The sequence below is a fragment of the Henckelia pumila genome, chromosome 2, assembly GCF_033568475.1.
Source record: "Henckelia pumila isolate YLH828 chromosome 2, ASM3356847v2, whole genome shotgun sequence".
Classification (NCBI taxonomy): Eukaryota; Viridiplantae; Streptophyta; class Magnoliopsida; order Lamiales; family Gesneriaceae; genus Henckelia; species Henckelia pumila.
In genome coordinates this window covers 111,903,930-111,923,884 of record NC_133121.1, presented here as the reverse complement: position 1 = coordinate 111,923,884, position 19,955 = coordinate 111,903,930, and the positions used below count along the sequence as shown (strand labels likewise).

The window sequence follows — 19,955 nt, the reverse complement described above, 5'->3', positions numbered from 1 at the left end:
TGCTCGATTAGTGGGAGCGTTTACTCTTCAGTATCCTTCGTTCACTCTCATTGCCTTTTTTCAGGAGAAGAAAATTGTAGAGTCATGGAAGTGACGGCGGTGAGCGGTAGCCGCCGTTTTCCCGGCGCAATGGCTAGAGAAACAACGAAGATTCGTGATACGGACATGAACAACTTTTCTCCTTTCTTCAATCCCTGCTCCATCTTGTATGTTCGATAAGCCATATTCAGATTTGATAAAGATCCAATTAATCATTAACTGGGTATTTGTTTTATAATTGGGGTGACCCGTCTCCCACAAGAATATCCATTAAACGATAGTGTTATTCTTAAATTTTATATAAAATAATAAATTATTATTTTGTTTTTTAATAATTAATAAAATATGAATAATATTATTTATAAAATAATATAGTAAGCTAATAATTAGTAGATTGATAAATAATATGAAGTATACATAAATTAACAATATACAAAATCTAAGTACAGTGCATGTGCACATACACAATAGAAAAGTCAAAAAAAGTAAAATGTTTTCTACAAATGAAATCATCTAATAATAAATAAGAAAAATACAAAACATCAAACAAAAAATTCTAAAAGAATCAATACTTACAAATTTTTGTTCAGGAAAAAAAACATATGGAAACATACCAGTGAGAGTAAGTATCTATATCTAGATAATTTACAATAAATTAGTGACGGAAACGTACCAACTATAATATTTCCTTTATCAAATAGGTTTCTGAAGATAAGAGTCCAAGCCAATAAAAATTGAGAGTATTTATGGAAATAAAGTGTAGTGCCAATTACACTTTTCGTTAGCTTTTCGAAGGACACGACCCCGGTTTAATTAATTATTTATTTTACTTTATTATTTATCAGGTCGCTTCGCCAGTCAACCATTCACATTCTTTCTTGCTCCGATAATTGATGATGCAGCCAAATTATCCTCCACAAGTCGACCTACGAATTTCTCGGCTCATGCCGCAATCCTCCAATCGCAGCCACGTTACTGAATTAGCGCTTCAAGGTGCGTACGCTCTCAAAAAAAAAAAAAAATTCCCTGCAAAGTTATGACTAAAATTTTCGAACAAAATCGGTTTAATTCGAAATTACCTTATTCAATCACCAATGGAGGATGAAATCTCATATTTGTCCAATTTGATTTTGCGGGATCAACCATCGGAGCAGATTATTCCGCGATTGGCCAACAGATGCAGGTGCAGATTCCGATGCAGATGCCGATGCAGATGCAGATGCAGATGCAGATGCAGATGCAGATGCCTCAGTTCTCCGGTTACGGCTATTATGGAGAACTTAAGACTCAAGGTCCGTGCACATCTCATCTGTATTTGATGTTTTTTTATTTCCTTATGCTATATTCAATCTTTACTGTTTTCGGAATTTTGAAGTCGTACCTAGATCATGTTATACTGAATTAATGAAGACCTTAATGTCAATTTACAAATTGTGGTAGCTGGTGGAGTTTCTGTTTACTTATTTAGCTCAAAACCACACATATGGCCTTACGGCGAGACTAGCGCCCCCAAGTGTAGCGCGGCTGAGTGGCGGCCTTTTCTTGTTTGTTTGTTTGTTTGTTTGTTTGTTTGTTTTAATAAATTTTAAGAGATAGAAAACCCTACCAAACCCTAGAAGAGAATGAGTGTGCCCAAGGAAACTCATATATTTTCCCTCTTTTAAAAAAAATGATCGAGCCTTTATTTCATAGGATATTCTTGTTTGTTTGTTTGATTTTAATAAATTTTAAGAGAAAAGAGAACCCTAGAAGAAAATAAGCATGCTTAAGGAAAGTCATATATTTTCCCTCTTTTAAAAAATTTGATTTGATTGAGATGTTTATGTGCAGATCTCGCCCTTGAATCTATCCTTCGGGCAGAGAGCTCCCGAAGGGGAGCATCAAACAAACTTATAGATGGCTAACGGCTCTAAACTAGGATCTAAATTGTGCCTTAAACTAGAACACTTATACGGTAAGAAAGAAAATAAACTAAAGAAAAAATATCTGTGAGCAATACTGGATTCCTTAACTAAACAAAATACCAAAAATGAAATCTTGATAATCTAGATCAGAAAAATGAAAAAAGTCTGCCAATAATGAAAGATTTTCCTTACTGATATTAAAAGTGTATACACGTTGTCGTAAGATAGCAGTAGCAGAAACAACAGGAAGTTTTAAATTATTATTATGGCAAACAATTTAAAATTATATTATTTTTTCCTGATTAATGCCTTGAACATGCGATATGTTGGTGTATGTATGTTACTTTTATTTAATGATAATGGTTTATTAATTCCCTAATTTGTTTTCAACAAAAAGGTATTTATTCAGTATGTTCTAATTTCTATTTAAGAAACAGTTGAATTAAAAAAAAAAACAGATGAATATCAAGAATGAGTTCATTGGCTTGCTCATGTTATTTTTCTGTCCAAAAGTTATCCTTTAGAACTTTCCATTAACTACAAAATGTACCAACATAGTTAACTTTTTGTGGCATTTTGTCTCAAAATTCCCTTTGCTAAGTGGTAATTGATGTTGAGGTAGAAGCCCCCCTAATCTCTCACTCAACAAATGGCACCATCAAAGTCCTGAATTTATATTACCTGCTGTTAATTATCTCACCAAAAAATACCTTCACTCAAGCTATCACACTTCTGCAACTATTTCCTCGGTGATTCAGCATGAGCAAAGAACACCACTTCTATGGCTACATCTTTGTGGTACTCTGTTCCGGTAGTGTTGGAGTGAGCTGATTCACCTTTGAGTGGGACTTCTTTACCATAGACATTGGTGCTGTGTTTATGGTGAACCATGGCTGAAGATTGGTGAAGATGGGGTAGAAAAGTACCAGTTACAAGCAGTCAAGCACAAACTTGTCTAAATGCTTTTTTGAGTTTGTTAGGGTTAATCTTTATCTTTTGGGTAGATAATATGAGTACAAAGTGATATCTGGCCACTCTCAATTAGTGTTGTTTTTGCCTGTTACTTGCGGGAATGGTTTCAGTAATAAATGAAACTTTTGGTTGCTTGTAACCATGCCAAATCTTATGGGACGGGTTGTGTAATTTGCTCTACCTTAATGATATTGTCATTTCTCAAATTTTTCCTTGGATAAGTTTGAAGTGGTTGCCAAGTTAGTATAATGTGCTTTGGTTAATCAAGTATGCAAAACCTCATATAATGAAAATACAAGGGACTATTTTTTGAATCTTAATAAGTTGGCATGATAATACTTTTTCAAAATTATGATAAGTTTGTATTGAAGTTTATCACAAATCTTGCTTTCAGACCAAGGGATTGATTAATTATATATCAAGTTTGCGATGTGATTAGTTTTTGTTTTCAATTCGTTTCGGCAATAGAATTATATAGTGACACTTCTAATTGTATTCGATTATTTTGCGTTTCGTGTCACTTGGTAAATTAGAAATCAGGTACTGATTTCATCGGCCTCGTACTCATGATTTAGTTTATCACTGTTTTGTTTGAAAAATTTCAGCTGGTTATTTGAGACCAGAATTAGTCTGGAGTCAGCAGGAACACTTTCAATACCATCACCCTCCACCTCATCTTGACATGCGAGTGATAGCTGAAAGACAAATTGAAAAGGAACGAATCATAGAAGAGATTATCAGGTCAGATATTGCAATAAGGCATGTTCTAGAAACTGAGGTGAGTAGGGTGCTGAAGATGGAGAAGGAGTCTGTTCCTCAAGGAGGCAGCAATGCATTTCCATTCTCCTCATTCCGGACTTTATTGTTCGAGGCATTGATGAGGCTTCCTTGTTCTGTGACTAGAGTAGAGGAAAGGTGGGTTTTAGTGGATATGATTGCAAAGTTACTCGAGGAGAGAGAGAGGTTGAAGGGAATGTGTGAAGCTGGAAGATTAGATACTTCGCCATTCCAGAGAGGAGATTTGAGAGTTTCAGAAGTTAAGCCTGCCGTGCATGAAGATAACAAAAAAGAGAGAATTACTTTGCTGGTCAGTATGTATTCCTTTGATGTCTGTTTTGTTTTTGTGTGTTCTGAGATCCTTATTTTTTTTTATCTTGAGGAGGGTGTTAAATCCGCGTTACTTGGATTGTGATCTGAATCTCTTCTTTTTATAATAAATAATGTGTGTGTGCGTGTGCGCATGCCCTCTTTGCTTCTATCCTGGCCTAATCCCTGATATCAAACTGCTCCACCACCAGTAAGTTGGCATGTCGGATGTCTGAATCTCGTTGGCATCGTTGAGACGAGACACTATGAGGCAGTACCCAAAAGGACCGAGTAGTTGTTATTGGGAGATTATCTATTTTAAGTACCGTGTCATGTACCTGCATAGGCAGGGTGTTTACAGACCCCTAACCACAGTGAGAGAAAACTGTTCCTGAAACGAAAGGTCGGGATGACCGAGCTAACCATGAATTGAACCTTAAAAAGGAAAGTACAATTCTGGTGCAATTGGTCAGCTATTGGAAACTAGGGAGCTGTGGTTTGTCCTGTGCCGATCAGGCACATGTATGGTTCTATTAGCAAGCTATATCAATCAGCTATGACTTGGGTACTCGAAGTCGAAGACAACTATTGGTTTCTGAGGTGAATGTTTTATTTATAAAACTGACACGTTATAAGCAGATACACTTGTAAGATGAACACGGCATGCGCGGAATCAACACATATGGTTGGAACTTATTGACCCTGAAAACAGGAGGGGTGAGAATGTGTGCTAAGTTCCTAGACAGAATATCGTCTGGTAATGGGAAATGCCTCCCAATAGGTTTTGGAATCAGATGGTGTAAACTAGGATTATGAAACCTAGTGAAATTGAAATTTATTTTAAGGGGGTAGGTGTTAGGAGGCATAATATGCTTTTGAAATAGGGAAACTTTTGTTTCCTTGAAGTTTTGAAAGTTGCTCCATCAAAGGTTGCCTTTATGCTTCTGACATTTTTTTTCCCATCGTTATAGCCCAAACCTGATGTCAATGCTTCTGGATCAAAGAGAGAAGCTGAAGCATTGGATGCTTTCATGAAGAAGAAAGCTAAAGAGGAGTGGAGCTGTGCTGTTTGTAAAGTCAATGCCTTCAGTGAGCGACAGTTAAACGAACACCTCAGGGGAAGAAAACACAAGAATGAGGAGTTCAAAATGCGAAAAGCTCGGAAGGGTAGTGAAAGCCATAGGATTGGTCGAGCCACTAAACGCAAATCCGCAGCTGAATCTTCAGCATGTCAAAAGCTTATCAAGAAAAGGTGCAGAGCTCGTAGGAGTAAGAAACAGGCCGGCCGGTTACATGTAGTACAACGAAACCGTGGAGCTGGCCTAAGTATGATTCCAGCAACGATCAAGGTGCCCAGCAATGGTGAATCCGCAGCTGAATCTTTGGCATGTCAAAAGCTTATCAAGAAAAGGCGCAGAGTTCGTAGGAGTAAGAAACAGGCCAGCCTCTTACATATAGTACAACAAGACTCTGGAGCTGGCCTAAGTATGATTCCAGCAACGATGAAGGTACCAAGCAATGGTGAGGTCTAATTAATGCAGGCCAACCTTCTCCATTTTTTATTCTATTTCCTACTATATTCTTTCCATGTTGCCATGCATGCAATTCATCCAAAAATTTAAATTAAATTAAATTGAAATTAAATTAAATTCATGCTTTGAATTAATTAAACACATGGCAGCGAAAGAATGAATGTGGTGGGGGATGGAGTAGAAAATGATGCTGAAGATTTGACGCGCTAATTTTGATTCCTCGCTTGATTTGGTAGTTTATATATGTTTCGTGCAAGTATATATCTCGCTTCAATATATTGGAATGATTTCCCTATTCTCTGAACGAGTGGACTGTCGCATGAGTTTATCAATTAAAACATCTGCCCAAATTTTTTATTCACCGTAAACAAAAAGTGTGCATAATAAAGTTTTTTAAGTAATATTTTAGGGAGAAGCTGTATTATTAGATTTGTACAAAATTGACCCCAAGTTAAAGTTTGTTAGTTGTTATGCCGAATGCTATAAAAAGGAGATTATTTATGTCAAAACTGCAACGCATTATCACCTCAAAATTTATGTTCAATCCAGAAAAACCTTCACAATTATAATTAATAGAACTAACATTATTTTTTGAGAATTACATAACTAACATTATTACTAGTAAATAGTTAATAATGAAATGTTTAAGAAAACATTTTATGATAATCATTAAGTATAGCAAGATGAATAATTTAATATACTCAAAATATTAGATTCATTTAATAATAAAAATTATAAAGATTTTATTTATGCAGTTATATGAAATTTGACCTCTTGACATACTACATTTCATAACAAGTCGTTTCGATATAAAAATAGAAATTTATTAGATACGAAATTATATTTAACGAGTTCCGCAATTTTAAATAAAAACATTTTAGTATTTGATTGGATTTTTTTTACTGATGGTATTTCGGAACCCTGACCTCCCCCACGACTACTATTACACATACTGTCAACTGACATAATTCACCATGGATGGGAAAGTGCAAACAAACCAAATCAGAGCAACACGCTTGTTTCTTACGAACCACACAATAGTTTCACACAAAATGCATCAACTTCTTGGTCATTTCAGGAGGGTCTTCACAATTGACTTCACATTCAGCTTCTTCAGGTCAGTATACGACTGCCCGCACCCGACAAACATCACAGGTGCTCCAGAAATGTAAACCATGGACAGAGCAGCTCCCACCTGGTACCATTTACGACAACAATAATACAAATTTAAAAGCTAGATAAATTGCAATTTATTTTATTTATAGCATGATGAAGCGTTGGCCGAGGAGAAAGGAATATCGGGGGAAGATGGAAAGGGCGGGCAAAATGAAGTACAAGGTTGCTACCTTGTCGTCAATGGTATCAAACTTGGTCAGGAGGATTCCATCGATCAATCTTGGATTAGGAGAGGGTGAAAGATCCCCTAGTTTCTGAAATTGAAGTTCCATCAGTACAATAATTTATATGCAAATAGAAAAAAGAGAAGGGTTGAAGGGGGCGTAGAATTCCAATCAACCTGATTGAACTTTGACAATTGATCAACGGCATCGTTCCCCACAAGTGCCTCACCAACAAACAAAATGAGATCTGGAGTGTTAACGTAGATAAGCTTTGACAATGCCCGCATTAATGGTTCATTGTCCTGCATCACATTTTTTAATTATAACACAATCAAGTTACACATATTTTTTCTCAAAAAAAAAAAAAAGTTGACACATATTTGACAGGGCACATATATGACACAGAAGACTAGACTCCATTGCATTTCCTGGCCTTCACTCAATGTAAAACCAGTGTTACAAATATCTACTGATAACAGTGCTCAAGCTTTGTTCGTGCTTCGAAAATTTACAGCGATGAAACAGGAGGTGGTATTGTAACAAGATGCACATAATAACCATAAAATGAGCAATTCACCTGCATTCTTCCAGCTGTATCCACCAAAACAACATCTGAGTCATTTCTTTGGGCCTCTTGAATTGCTTCTTTTGCAACAATTGCAGGATCTTTCTCATAACCCTTCTCAAATATTGGGATCTGGAAAGATTAAGTGCAGGTCATTTAGTCTTTCTTGTAACTGCTATTTCATCAAGAAAAAAATCTCAAACAAAAGTAGGTCAACAACACTTGTGTTCTACCTGGAGCCTACGAGCATGCGTACGCAGCTGCTCAACAGCTCCTGATCTGAATGTGTCACAAGCAGCCATCATCACATTGATTTTATGTTGCTGAAGCCAATATGCAACCTGCGCAAAAGCATATCGATCAAAATACGGAAAAAATGCAGCAGCTCATCTGCTACCAATTTTATTTTTTTGATAAAAAACCTAACCTTCGCAAGATTGGTGGACTTTCCAACTCCATTAACCCCGACAAAAACCACAACGTATGGTTTCCCTCGTTCCTTAGCAGCATGAACATCTCTCAAAATGTCAATGGAGCGTCTGGGAGTTAATATGCGAACAAGGGCTTCTTCCATAGCTGCCTGGTGTATATCATTTATATCATTAGATTGAATTTCAAATAGCAACTTGCTATTAAAGGAACATGATATTGAAGTTCAGATTCCGAAGTTAGAAGGCAATTGAGCTTAAAAATAAATTAGAAGGTAATTTTTTTTTTCCCTGAGGAAAATGGTTTCTTTTGTGACCCACTTTGGATTTTGTAGAGGATAATGTTGTTCAAGTACCTGCACAGTTGATGAAATTCTAGTAAAAGAGGCTAGCTTCTTCCCCTCAAGGCTAGCAGCCACCGATTCACAAAGTTTTTCAGCTATTTCCTCTGCCTGCTCAAGCAATCATTTTAAATAAACAATAAATTATGTACACGAGAACTGAAGCAAATGAATAGAATGATACACATTTATGTCAAGCAATGGAAATTATTAGCAAGAACATTTCCAAGGACCAGTGATTCCACCTTCCAGGACCAGAAATAAGGGGAGACAACTAGAAAGGTCAAAAGTCTAACATACCACATTCTTGGTCATAAGCCTGTCCTTGAGAGCCTTAAGAGCTGGTTCCAGATCAGATTTCTCCAAATTTGCTTTTCCTGCAATACTGAACCCACAAAAGATATTCAGATGAGATTGCCAGCCCCATCACAATGGAGCAACAGTAAATGTCGAGACTTGCGATACATTACAAAATGCCACAAAGACATAATAGCAATACTGAGGCCATCATTAAAAAAACCCCGCATACAAAATCCTCCCATGCTAAATTAAGCAGCTCTCTACAAGGTCAATGTTCAGTGACATTGATTTGACAAATGGTGCTGATAGGCCAAGCCTATCACATCAAAGAAACATCAATGGCCATCAGATTGAAAAAGGACATCAATTTCTAGAACGTTCGTCCAAATATCCATGTTTAAATCTCTTCATAGGCTTAAATTACTGCTTACATGCGTGCACCGTATGCACACAAACATGATACAGGAGAAAAGATTCACATTTTAAATGAATCGAATTTGTGTTGATAATTACAATAAAAGACCCCGACAACATTTCTCCTTTGCAATGTACCAGTAAAAGTTCACGAAAACAGAAATTTTTATCCTTGCTTGCATGGAAGGTAGAGAATGTACCTCTGAAACATGGATGAGAACCAGCCTTTCTTTCCCGTGTTAGCCTTGTTATCCTTCCCCGTGTCCTCTTCCTCGGTCTCACTGTCACTACTGAAAATTTCCTCTTTGTCCATCATGCTCTCACCTTGATCTGTAGCAACAACAGATGTAATCTCTTCCCCATTCTCACTCACTGGATCGGTAAAATCCAACTTTGGTTCGGGAGGTGAATCATTCCAGACTCTGTTTTTCTTGGTTATCTTCTTTGCTGGTTCGATTTTGGAACCCTTACTTACAACCGTATCAGTTTTCTTTCCACCTTTGGACCTAAGCTTCTGTAACTTATTTACATCAAAAGCCCTCGTGTTGGAAGTCCCATTTTCTTTACCAGTGGCATTAAACTTCGCTGGTACTTCCCCTTTCCCAACATGTATTTTTTGAGAGTTTCCGTTTTCCAACTGGCGACCTTTGATCTTGTCACCGTCTCCACCATCACTTCCAGATTCATCTCCATTCTTTTTTTTATTGCCTCCATCAATACTGCCATTTTGTACCTGTCCTTGCTTCTTACCAAGAGTATTATTAGCAGACTTCCCAACCTGCTTTGACTTCTTCATTTCCTCGGCACGAGCCTCGGCTTCCTTCTTAAGCTGCTGAAATACGTCATCGAAGTCATAGTACGAAATTCGCTTCGGATCATAAATAGCCGCGAACTCTTGTTTAACCATAGAAAGCAAATCATCCACATACAAGAGGTGGAGAATCCTTTGATACACAGCAACAAATACAAGCCCAAGTTCATTGTGAAATGCCCACTTAAGGGTATATGAGGCACCAGGTGCATCATAATTATATGAGGCCACACCAGATCGTTCCTCCAAAAGGCAGGACCTGATTAAGGTGTCAATGGGTGACCCTCTAAGAGCATTTCCAAACTCTTTACAAGTCCAGAGGATTAAACCTCCTCTCGTAAATATCAATAATTGTTCCAACATCTCTAACAATCAACAAAATTGTGACCTGCAAACAAGAAATAAAAATGAATACTCATAGGACAATGTGAAGGATCTTAACAACATACATTAAAAAACGATAGAATTTCTCGATAGACATCAAATAACAAAAACCAATCCAAGAGGACGGAATTTATCGATCAGGATACCAGTACAAGAAAGAAATCAAGATTTCCCCGCTAATTAAACAAATTCCTGACACATACTTCGGAAGACAAACGGATCTTAAAATTCGAACCCTAAACCGAAAGCACAGATCGACACAGGGATAGTAAGATCGAATACAAGAACCGCAGAACATAAAGAGCAAAAAAAAAAAAAAAATGTCCAACGATTCAAAAAGAAAAACATAAATAACCACAATCAAACTAGTTGATGCAACACAGAGGAGAGGAAGAAGATCTATTACCTTGTTGTGTATCGTCCTTGAAAATGAAAATTGTAGTAATAATCAATAAAAATTAAGTATTTATAAAGTCTAATTTGCGGTATGACTTGGATTCTCCCTACTTTGTCGGCCAAAACACGGCTTTGGTCATATCTGGCTCCTCCCTCACCCTAATACTAATAATAATCATAATAACTAGTAAAAAAATAAAAATTTTAAAGCAAATCATGTAGTCATGAGAAGTTTTTTTATTGAAATATTGGATAGAAAAAGGTAATTTTGAAATAAATTTTTTTAGTGTCCTCAAATATAACATACTCATCTTTTATAATATAATATAGATAGATAATATAATAATAATAATCTAAATCAATAATTGCTTTATATATATATATATATATATATATATATATATATATATGCATATATATCGAAATAATGGGAATGTATTTACTGTTTACTTTCCTAGTTTCACAAAAATATTTCAAAAATTATTTCTTTATTTTATTTTTTATTATTATTATTGTTTTCCACAAATTTCAAAATCCGAAAAAACACTTACCCAGGATAAGAGCTGACACCTTCGAAAAAGCTATAAATAAATCGAAAAAAAAAATACTCCATTGCCCACTATAATACAAGTAAAATGGGAGGAATTACTATGGATAAAGGAAAATCAACATCTCCTTAAAATTCTTTTCACATTAAGTTACCTGAATCAATTTTTTCTTGAAAAAATTACAGCTTGTTCTTTTTCCCCAAAAAAGTAGAAGTATTCAGTGTAGTAGTTATATTCGTTTGTACCATGCATATTGTATGTAAAGAGAAAATATCTTCTTATATCTCAGCAACAAAAATTTATATTTATTTGAAAGGATTTAAGAAGCCTCCTTTTTATTGAATGTTTTCGGTTTTTGCTTTTGTATGGGTAGATTTCATGGTGATGGTTTTGAAACAAGTTAAAAAAGGAATAACATTAAAAAACTAAAATTGAATTATCAAATGACTTCGATTGAAATAATATCCACGGCACCCTCCGCTGATCATAATTTAGTATAGAACTCAATGCGGAAATTAAATTCTATGACTGCTCTCCATCCTCTAGATAACAGTATTATTTTTATAAATTCTGCACCCGCAAGTCTCAAGTCCAGGCTCATCGGCAATGTCACGGACTATATAGACTTAGAGCTGTCAAAACGGGTTGAGTCCAAATTTTCATATACACCTGGATATTTATGTACTGTGTATCCTTTTGAGATCTAACTTCACCAAATTCAGACCGTCATTACTGGGAGATGCCTGATCTTCAAGTGCAAAGATTTCAAACTCACTATAAAGGGATCTCCCATGTAAAATTCAAACTGAAGGCTTACTTCTGTCTATTGCTTTTTATATTAACTAATTCAAAGCATCAGAGTTACCTACGAACCCCTCAGCTACTGCAGAGGGAATGAACAAGGACACTAAACAACCATTTCCGCTTCTCTAACATCTGTAGGAATCCCAATATCCAATCTCATAGTAGCTTTGTACTGATCGGGCACATCAGCACCAGCCTGTGCACAAATTTCTACCACCACAGGGGCTTGTCCGTAAAAGTTTCTAAGCTCCCGTTGCAGTGGTTTTTTGACGTCAGGAACATGCCAAACAAATTTGGGGGGTATCAAGTCATCAAGAACTGATGCTTGCCATCCATGTTGCCCATTACGCTGTTGGTGCTTGTGAGCACCACAGTTCTGTGCTTTGTGTCCCGTCGGACCAACATGAACTTCAGGACAATAACCACATGCCCGAACTGGGTACATCTTCATTAGCCGCTTAGCTCCCTCTCTCATTTCTTCCCATGCTTGAAGAGTTTCCACAGCAAGCAACATTGTTTCTTCTTTGCTGGATGGTGGTATGATCGCAGAGTCTGGTATTTCATCCAATATTGGAGTTTTTGGAACTTCTGGGTCGGGATCTGGTAGGTCACTTTCATCTGCATCGACGAATTCCTTTTTGCCAATGCGTATGATAGGTTTTCTTCTTCTTTTAGTTGGATATTCGGGCAAGTCGACTCCTGCTTGTACGCACAGCTCCACAACTGCAGGTATTCTTGGAACCGAAAATCTTTCCCCATGAGGAATCCGGTTTCCAAGACGATCATACAAGTGGTAGGCATCAACAGGTATCAATATGTCCTCAAGAACCGTTTCCCCCCACTCATGATGGCCTTTACGAGTAGAAGATTGTGGTCCTTTACAAGATTTGAAAGGATGCCCGACAGGACCCACGTGAATTTCATTACACCACCTGCAAGCATTGCAAAACCACAAAATCAATCATAGAACTGATAGGTCTTAGAATATTTGGTACCATTATTTTACCAACAATCGCAGTCGCTTATTACTTGCATGATAAGGGGAAAATGGCAAATGAAGGAGTAGGATTTTAGAAGATACGGGAAAATGAAAACCCAAAATGTGTTGGAGAATAATATATGAAATTCTAACTAGGAATAAAATAACATGGCTTTGGACGAAGAATACTTGCAGGCATGGACAGGAACCACTTTCAAAAGCTTCTTGAGATTGTTAATAAGTTGTATTCTCGTATTCATGATGCTGTAAGCAACAGGAATCAGTCTTTGAACCACCAATCCTCTTTTGGGAGGAGGAATTCCAATACGTTGGTCCTTGCTGTTTTTAAACCTCTGCCTGGCAGCTCGCCTTAACTCAATTATGGGTATAGGGAATGGTTTCTTCTCTTTTTTGGAATAATAACGAGGAAAATCTGTATTCTGAGGATGATCGCATTTAGTGACCAAAGCTTGGAAACGATTGAGGTGCCGTGAGGAAAATCCAAGCTTGAATTGGAGCGTAAGTCCACCGCAACTGTTCTGCAAGCAAAACATTAAAGCTAACCCATGATTTCACCCAATTACCATACAGTGACTTCAAGAAATATGTTTGACAGACACATACTTTATAAGTCAGTGGGGTCAAGTGGCTAAAATTCGATTTCTTTAAAAGCTGAAAAGGATGGAATAATTCAAAGAGAAGCAGTGAAGCACAACCATTCTTCAAGTGAATAACGTTTCAAAATGCTTTACAATCAACATAGCAAAATAAAAAAAGCAAATGGCTAAATAGAAATTTTAGTAAAGGTTTAATAAGCAGTTTAACAAGATCATACAGGGAGAGAATTGTACCTTCAAAGATTCAAGCAAACTGAGGCCTTGCTGTGAGTTATGCTTTAGAATATCAACTCTTTCAAGTGCATTCCTTCCTCCACAATGCACAAGAGCAGCACTACTCAACTGGAAATGCACATATCCACAACTCATCTCTGAAATCAGAAACACGTCAAACTCAAATTGTGTTTCCTGAAATTTTCAACAGATATCATCTTATCAAATTCCCATCTTCCAATCAGCCAAGTAAATCCCCATCAATAAATGCTAAAAAGTTACCATATACGTTCACGATACATATATTCGCTCACATAATCGAATGAGAAAAAAATGGCGGCTCAATTTGAAACGAGATTCGATATAATTATTATTGAACAATTCGACGAACCTGAATGAAGAATCTTGATCACAGATTTATAGCCTGCCTTCAGCTTCTTGTCTCTTCTCTGAACTCTGGAGTTGAGTATGGATCTCTCAAGGATAAGGGTAATTTAACCGCAATTCGCAGACCGGGGTTATGGAATCCCGGTTCTGTACAAAACCGGGTTTGGAAAAAGAGTGAAGATCTTCCGGAGGAAAAGAAAATTAAGAACTAAGGATGTATATATATTTTTAAAAATAATAATAATAAAGTAAGAGCAAACACTCACATTGGATGCACATGTTAATAATTTGATTTAACATATCAACCAAGAAATTAATCTCAATTAATCTCGTTATTTTATTTTATTTTTAAAAAAAATTGATCGATTAATACGCGTGAAACTTGAAAGCACGCGTCAAATACAAATATCCGACATGCGCACACGTCTTGTGTGGGGACATCTCACTTCTCCCATATGAATTTTATTAAAAAATTAAAAATTTCAAAATTAACTTGAAATTAAATTGATTTTAATTGAAATCATATTTTTTTTCTTAATAGCAAAGAGTCCCAAATATCAAAATTAAAATTAAATTAATTTTAAAATAATAAAATAGTTCTATTAAATAATTTATCATTGTAAATAAAAAAATATTTGTTTAATATAAAATAAGAATAAAAATGGATACGTGGATACTTTGGACCCACAAATAACAAGTGTTAATATTAATGTAAGTGTGTGTTAATAATAAGAAGATGTTAATAACCTAATATAATGAGTACGTGACATACCTTTCACTTTTTTTTTAATAGGTGGAAGGTAGATTAAATGTGGATTAATCCGCACCAATGTGTGCCCTAAAGTGATTTCCATATTTTTCACTTTCTTTTTTTTTTTCTCAACTAGCTCCATCAGTTTAAAGAAACAAATTTCAAATAAATAAAGTATTTAAAAATCTTTATTATTAGGTTTAAAAAAAATCAAATCTAAATCAATTTTATATATATATATATATATATATATATATATATATAATGATATACATATACAATATGTGCGCTCTTATGCTAATCTATTCCAATTTCTGGAAATAAGACTATCATAAAACTAGATATCTTGAAATGTAATTGTTAGTGATCTTGATTGACATGGCTGGGAGATTGAGCATCAAGAAATTTGTGTTTGTTTCTTTCTGTACTGTTTGATTGTCGTGCTTAGTTGTTACATTATGTCTTGTACTAATCTCGATTCTTTCACGAATTGATGATGTATCCTCTCATACTTCTGCATTTATATTGGTAACAAATGCACTGAACAAGGGTAAATGCGAAACATATTTCTGCTCGTAGTCTGGCCATTGAAATTTCTAAATGGATTCCGGTAAATTAAAAAAGATATCACCCTAATAGTCCTAGATGCCACCATGCAATGTTGATCAAGAAAAACTAAAAATATCACTTGAAAAAGACTCCAATGACTAGTACATTGCAGAAAATAAACTCGAACTTGTTGTGGAGGGTATTTTGCATGTTCCTTGAGATGTAAATAATACTTCAAACTGGCTTTCAATGGCTCTAACTTTTCAGTCAATCTTGACAGATGAGTAGATGAGCCTAGTGAACAAGAAGCATGCATAGAATCCAATTGTACCGGTGAGCACGAAAAATGCATATGAACCAATGAGCATATACCCGAAATAGAGAACACCTGATACTGGTTTTGTGATGTTGAGCTTTGTGAAGAAGTAGAATGCTGCATAAAGGAAGAGATAGAATGCAGATGAACCTGAGGTCAAGTACGATCTCCACCACCACAAGTAGTCTTCGCTGCAGAGCTGGAAATAGCAAAGCACTATAGTGATCTCGGCACAGGTGACAATAAGGATGATGAATACCAGGAAGAGGAACCCGAAGATGTAGTAAAATTGATGTAACCAGATTGACGTGAGGATGAAGAACAGCTCGATGAATACTGCACCAAATGGGAGTATGCCTCCTATTAATATAGCAAAGAGTGGGTTCATGAACCATGCCTGCTCAGGTATTTGTCTTGGAATTTTGTTGGTTTTTACTGGATCCTCGATAGCAGGTTTCTTGAATCCTACATAACTACCAACAAAAACAAGTGGGACAGAGATACAAAACCACAAGAGGACTAATGCAAACATGGTCCCAAATGGGACTGCTCCGGATGATTCCTCTCCCCAAATTAGAGCATTCAAGACAAAGAATACGGAAAACACCATTCCAGGGAACAGGAAAGCAGTTTTAAGAGTAATTTTCTTCCATTCCGTTCCCTTGAACATTTTGTAGAGACGAGCGGAGGTGTAGCCAGCAAACAGGCCCATGAAAACCCAAAGAAATAGCAAAGCTGTCATCAAACCCCCCCGGTTTGAAGGAGAAAGGAATCCAAGTGCAGCAAAGATCATCGTCACTAGAATCATCCCAAAACACTGAACACCAGTGCCAACATAAACACACAGCAAATCTGAGTTGATCGGAGGCCTGAAAACATCCCCATGAACTAATTTCCATCCAGTTTCTTCTTGGGCTTCTTCCTGAGTTTCCAATTGGTTGTACTTGGAGATGTCACGGTAGAGGGTCCGCAGCATAATCATGGCTACCATTCCCGAGAGGAAAAGAACAATCATCAATGAGTTGACGATTGAGAACCAATGGATTTGATCATCTGCCATATAAAGATAAGTATCCCATCTAGAAGCCCATTTGATCTCACTCTCCTAGAAGGAAAATAATCAAACCAGCAACTTGACCATCATCAATCATGCCTTTGAACATATATTTATCAAATGAATGATGAGAAAGAAAGTAGTACCTGAAACTCCACATCATAGGTAAAAATAATTTCCTTATCATCTTCAAGTTCTAGAGGGGAATCATTGCCAGTTACAATGCGTTTTGCATGAGGATCACAGTTTGTTAATCTTATGTTATCATTCCATTTACCCTCGTATTCATGCTTAACACTGTAAGCACCGTGAAAACAAAGATCAATGACAGGTCAAGAGATAGCGGAAGCATAACAACAAGCGGCAGCATACAACAAGCGGCAGCATCATATTACCTGAATGGTTTGACTTCAAATCCTACGATTCTCGCAGCATCGGTTTCTTCATCCTTGTGATACTTTACAGTGAAAGCCAAATGGTTGTTGATAAAGTACTTCTGCTCCTTTTGCTACGAACAAATAATTCAAAAAATAGATTAAATTGATGGACTTCCCCAATAAGAAGGGGCTTCTTAATGATTAATCGGTGGAATACTTACTCCACCATAGTGTACTTTTACTCCAACAGGGAAACCATGCTGATACACCAATGAATCCGTATCAGATCTTTTGTAGGGCATAACTAGAGGGAGATTATCCAATATCCTGCCAAACAAAGCATCAAAACATATGAGTAAATTGATGAATGAGCAGAAAAATGTTCAAATAAGTGGCTTACATGTTCACCCGATACTCATCATCAATCTTCTCTTTAAATTCCTTTACATCTTTGGCTTTAAGTGTAGAATGACAAATAACATTGCACATTTGTGGTTCTCGCATTTTAAACTGCAAAAAGGAGTGTATTGTGAAGTACATTTTAATTGGGTGACAGCATAATTGATCTTAAAGCAAGAAGAAACTAGACAACATTCATAGCACAAGAGATAAGCAAATTTCAAATACAAGAAAGAGAACTGAAAGAGAGCCATACTTCATAGAGAGAGTTCTCAATGCGATCCCCACGAAGAACTTCCCCTAGATTCTCCGCACTGTCCAGAATTTTCTTTGGTGTACAATAAGGGAGAGAATAATAGGAATATGGAAGTTGAGTTTTCACTGATGCCAATTTCTGTACTTTCACCTTCAGAGGATCACCCTGCCACATCACTTAAATTTGAGGGATACCGAAGTTTTGATCTTCTAAACAAATTCATATTAATTCCTTATATTAATCTTAAAAATGAACAGAAAACAAAGAATGAGTTGTTAACATAAAGAGATTACGATGCAAAGGAAAACATGGACCGTTGTTGAAATACTAATTTCACATGCAAAAATATAAAAAATTTCTATCCGTCACTAATTATAAATCTGGTCCATTTGAATATATATCTTTCATTATGGTCAAAAAATTTAAGATGTTAGAAAATGACACAATCACACCCTATTTGAGGCCGCTGACTATTTCACCAAACCTGAAAATAAAGTAGTCAGACAAATTCTTAATGATGCTACCAAATCTAAGAGGCCTACAATCATTTGAGTCATTACTTTGGAGTGAAAAGATCAGGTGACTTCTCAAATGACTTCTTTCTGATACAAGGTACTTCTCGTAGAACTTTCTTTTGACTTGAACAAGAACTATATTTAGCTAAAGAATGCAATACTTGTCATTCAGTTACAAGTAAAATTCAGATGATTTATTAATGAGGAAATAAACCTTTCAGGTTCGTGCCAGGGATCTCATGATATGAAAGATGATGCATTCACTGGAAGTTTAGAAGAGTTCTGGGTTAACATTTGAAATAGGTAATAGGATCGTTGGGTCTTAAAGAGTGTCTCAGGGGAAGTGGTCAAAGGGAAAATGAGTAAGCGGTGTCATAAAAATAGAAGATCAGATATACATTAGAAATGCTTTGCACAAGCTTGTCTTTTTGAATTAGATTCAAGCACTAAGGTGTAGAGTTCCACAAAAATAATAAAAAAAACTGCCACTTCTAAGCTTCAAATAAATTTAGCTTGGTGATGTACAGAAATTCTCCTGTGTTATTGCATTGATTTTCTAACTGCTACGATCTGACAAGGAACTTGTAAAACTCACAATAAAAAACATGCCAAGAAAATGTTGTACAACTATTTCAAAACCCAAATTTTCATGGTGGGTCATGTTATTGTTGCGGCAATGCATACCCAAACAGGAATCAAAACCAAACAAAAATTTCTCCATGATATGAAAATTCGTCATCATATATCTGCTATAAAGTTTACCGGTATGCATTATCAATAACTCAAAGAAGATGAAAAATCAAGAGATCTGAGGGGGGAGCCCTTAACCAACAAATTCACAACAAAATTAACTCAATCTCAGTATTTCACCAGCTTTCAAAAACCCACAATTTACTCAATACATGTACCTGGTCAAATCGTTATTAAGCAAGATAAAGAATTCGAAATAAAACTCAAACAAGCGAACAAACAATCGTCGTGATTCCACATATACACAGTGAAGAGTGCGTAAATCATCGATTCATACCTTGAAGAAATCTTTTGGAGCGACGCCAGGGAGATAGAAGGCGCGAGCGACGGAGATGAAGAAGGTGAAGCAGACGCAAAGGCGAATCGCGTGAGGCATCCTCCCCACGAGCTCCATGAGTTAACGTTAACAGCCGCGAATCGATGATCAAAGGTGTATCGATACGTGTGATGATGGAACAGTTCGGCCGGTTCGGGAATAAGAACGAAGAGGAAACAAACTGCAAGCAAAGTACGATTGCTACTGCAGAGGGGATGATTTTTTTAATATTATATTATATATATGTATTATAATTATATTTAATTTTCAAAATGCGTTAAAAAAGATCTGGACCTTTGATTGCGTTTGATTTCCATTGTGAACGGTGCTGATTGATTCGCGAAATGGAAAATTTACTGGACTTGGATTATATGCAGTCAAATAATAATAAATGATAAATTGGTGCGATGTGTAACATGTGTTGACCCGATTGATTAAAAATATTATTTGATCAAATAGTTTTAAAAATTAAGATAAGATTAAAGAAACATCAAGATAAAATAGAGAAGATAATAAAATAGAGAGAGGAGCACGATTGGTTGGAAAAGTTAGAATATTATTTTTTTTAAATAACAATTTTTTCTTAAAAAAAAGTAGCATTTGTTATAAAAA

At 36.1% G+C, this 19,955-nt stretch overlaps 4 protein-coding genes across 5 annotated transcripts; 1 reads left to right on the top strand and 3 right to left on the bottom strand.

Annotated features, from left to right (window-relative positions):
* The first annotated feature begins 884 nt into the window (after positions 1–884).
* LOC140881514 (uncharacterized) lies at positions 885–5,931 on the top strand. Its single transcript, XM_073286888.1, has 4 exons — positions 885–1,032; positions 1,194–1,331; positions 3,521–4,002; positions 4,973–5,931. The coding sequence occupies exons 1-4, from the start codon at positions 933–935 to the stop codon at positions 5,531–5,533; spliced, it is 1,281 nt and encodes a 426-aa protein (XP_073142989.1). The 5' UTR covers positions 885–932; the 3' UTR covers positions 5,534–5,931.
* A 410-nt stretch (positions 5,932–6,341) lies between these two features.
* Positions 6,342–10,655, bottom strand: LOC140880307 (uncharacterized). The gene is made up of 10 exons (XM_073284636.1): positions 10,523–10,655; positions 9,122–10,120; positions 8,508–8,592; positions 8,223–8,318; positions 7,866–8,018; positions 7,672–7,779; positions 7,451–7,570; positions 7,050–7,175; positions 6,880–6,963; positions 6,342–6,728 (listed from the first exon to the last, which is right to left on the bottom strand). Exons 2-10 carry the CDS (start codon positions 10,093–10,095, stop codon positions 6,603–6,605), a joined length of 1,872 nt encoding a protein of 623 aa, XP_073140737.1. The 5' UTR covers positions 10,096–10,120; positions 10,523–10,655; the 3' UTR covers positions 6,342–6,602.
* An 838-nt stretch (positions 10,656–11,493) lies between these two features.
* Positions 11,494–14,197, bottom strand: LOC140883169 (APO protein 2, chloroplastic). Of its 2 annotated transcripts, none has more exons than XM_073289531.1 (4): positions 14,065–14,197; positions 13,695–13,868; positions 13,033–13,382; positions 11,494–12,796 (listed from the first exon to the last, which is right to left on the bottom strand). In XM_073289531.1, exons 2-4 carry the CDS (start codon positions 13,827–13,829, stop codon positions 11,968–11,970), a joined length of 1,314 nt encoding a protein of 437 aa, XP_073145632.1. In that variant the 5' UTR covers positions 13,830–13,868; positions 14,065–14,197; the 3' UTR covers positions 11,494–11,967. The 2 variants fall into 2 exon arrangements, with proteins under 2 accessions (XP_073145632.1, XP_073145633.1); XM_073289532.1 differs by having other exon boundaries at positions 13,695–13,831; positions 14,065–14,154.
* Positions 14,198–15,392: 1,195 nt separating this feature from the next.
* Positions 15,393–19,561, bottom strand: LOC140879520 (transmembrane 9 superfamily member 9-like). The gene is made up of 7 exons (XM_073283265.1): positions 19,305–19,561; positions 17,763–17,927; positions 17,508–17,617; positions 17,329–17,434; positions 17,126–17,238; positions 16,877–17,027; positions 15,393–16,781 (listed from the first exon to the last, which is right to left on the bottom strand). The coding sequence occupies exons 1-7, from the start codon at positions 19,419–19,421 to the stop codon at positions 15,624–15,626; spliced, it is 1,920 nt and encodes a 639-aa protein (XP_073139366.1). The 5' UTR covers positions 19,422–19,561; the 3' UTR covers positions 15,393–15,623.
* Between the last annotated feature and the right edge of the window lie 394 nt (positions 19,562–19,955).

Excerpts from the sequence above, each read along its gene's own strand:
- LOC140880307 (XM_073284636.1), bottom strand. The coding sequence starts at position 10,095 with ATGTTGGAACAATTATTGATATTTACGAGAGGAGGTTTAATCCTCTGG. Across the intron at positions 8,593-9,121 it reads TTCTCATCCATGTTTCAGAG|TATTGCAGGAAAAGCAAATT; the intron begins GTACATTCTCTA and ends TTGTGGGTTCAG. Across the intron at positions 7,176-7,450 it reads ATACAGCTGGAAGAATGCAG|GACAATGAACCATTAATGCG; the intron begins GTGAATTGCTCA and ends AATGTGATGCAG.
- LOC140879520 (XM_073283265.1), bottom strand. The coding sequence starts at position 19,421 with ATGGAGCTCGTGGGGAGGATGCCTCACGCGATTCGCCTTTGCGTCTGC. Across the intron at positions 17,028-17,125 it reads TTTGAAGTCAAACCATTCAG|TGTTAAGCATGAATACGAGG; the intron begins GTAATATGATGC and ends CGGTGCTTACAG. Across the intron at positions 16,782-16,876 it reads CCTATGATGTGGAGTTTCAG|GAGAGTGAGATCAAATGGGC; the intron begins GTACTACTTTCT and ends TTTTCCTTCTAG.
- LOC140883169 (XM_073289531.1), bottom strand. The coding sequence starts at position 13,829 with ATGAGTTGTGGATATGTGCATTTCCAGTTGAGTAGTGCTGCTCTTGTG. Across the intron at positions 13,383-13,694 it reads GTTTGCTTGAATCTTTGAAG|AACAGTTGCGGTGGACTTAC; the intron begins GTACAATTCTCT and ends TTTTGCTTGCAG. Across the intron at positions 12,797-13,032 it reads GTTCCTGTCCATGCCTGCAA|GTGGTGTAATGAAATTCACG; the intron begins GTATTCTTCGTC and ends CAATGCTTGCAG.
- LOC140881514 (XM_073286888.1), top strand. The coding sequence starts at position 933 with ATGATGCAGCCAAATTATCCTCCACAAGTCGACCTACGAATTTCTCGG. Across the intron at positions 1,033-1,193 it reads TACTGAATTAGCGCTTCAAG|ATTATTCCGCGATTGGCCAA; the intron begins GTGCGTACGCTC and ends CCATCGGAGCAG. Across the intron at positions 4,003-4,972 it reads AAGAGAGAATTACTTTGCTG|CCCAAACCTGATGTCAATGC; the intron begins GTCAGTATGTAT and ends CCATCGTTATAG.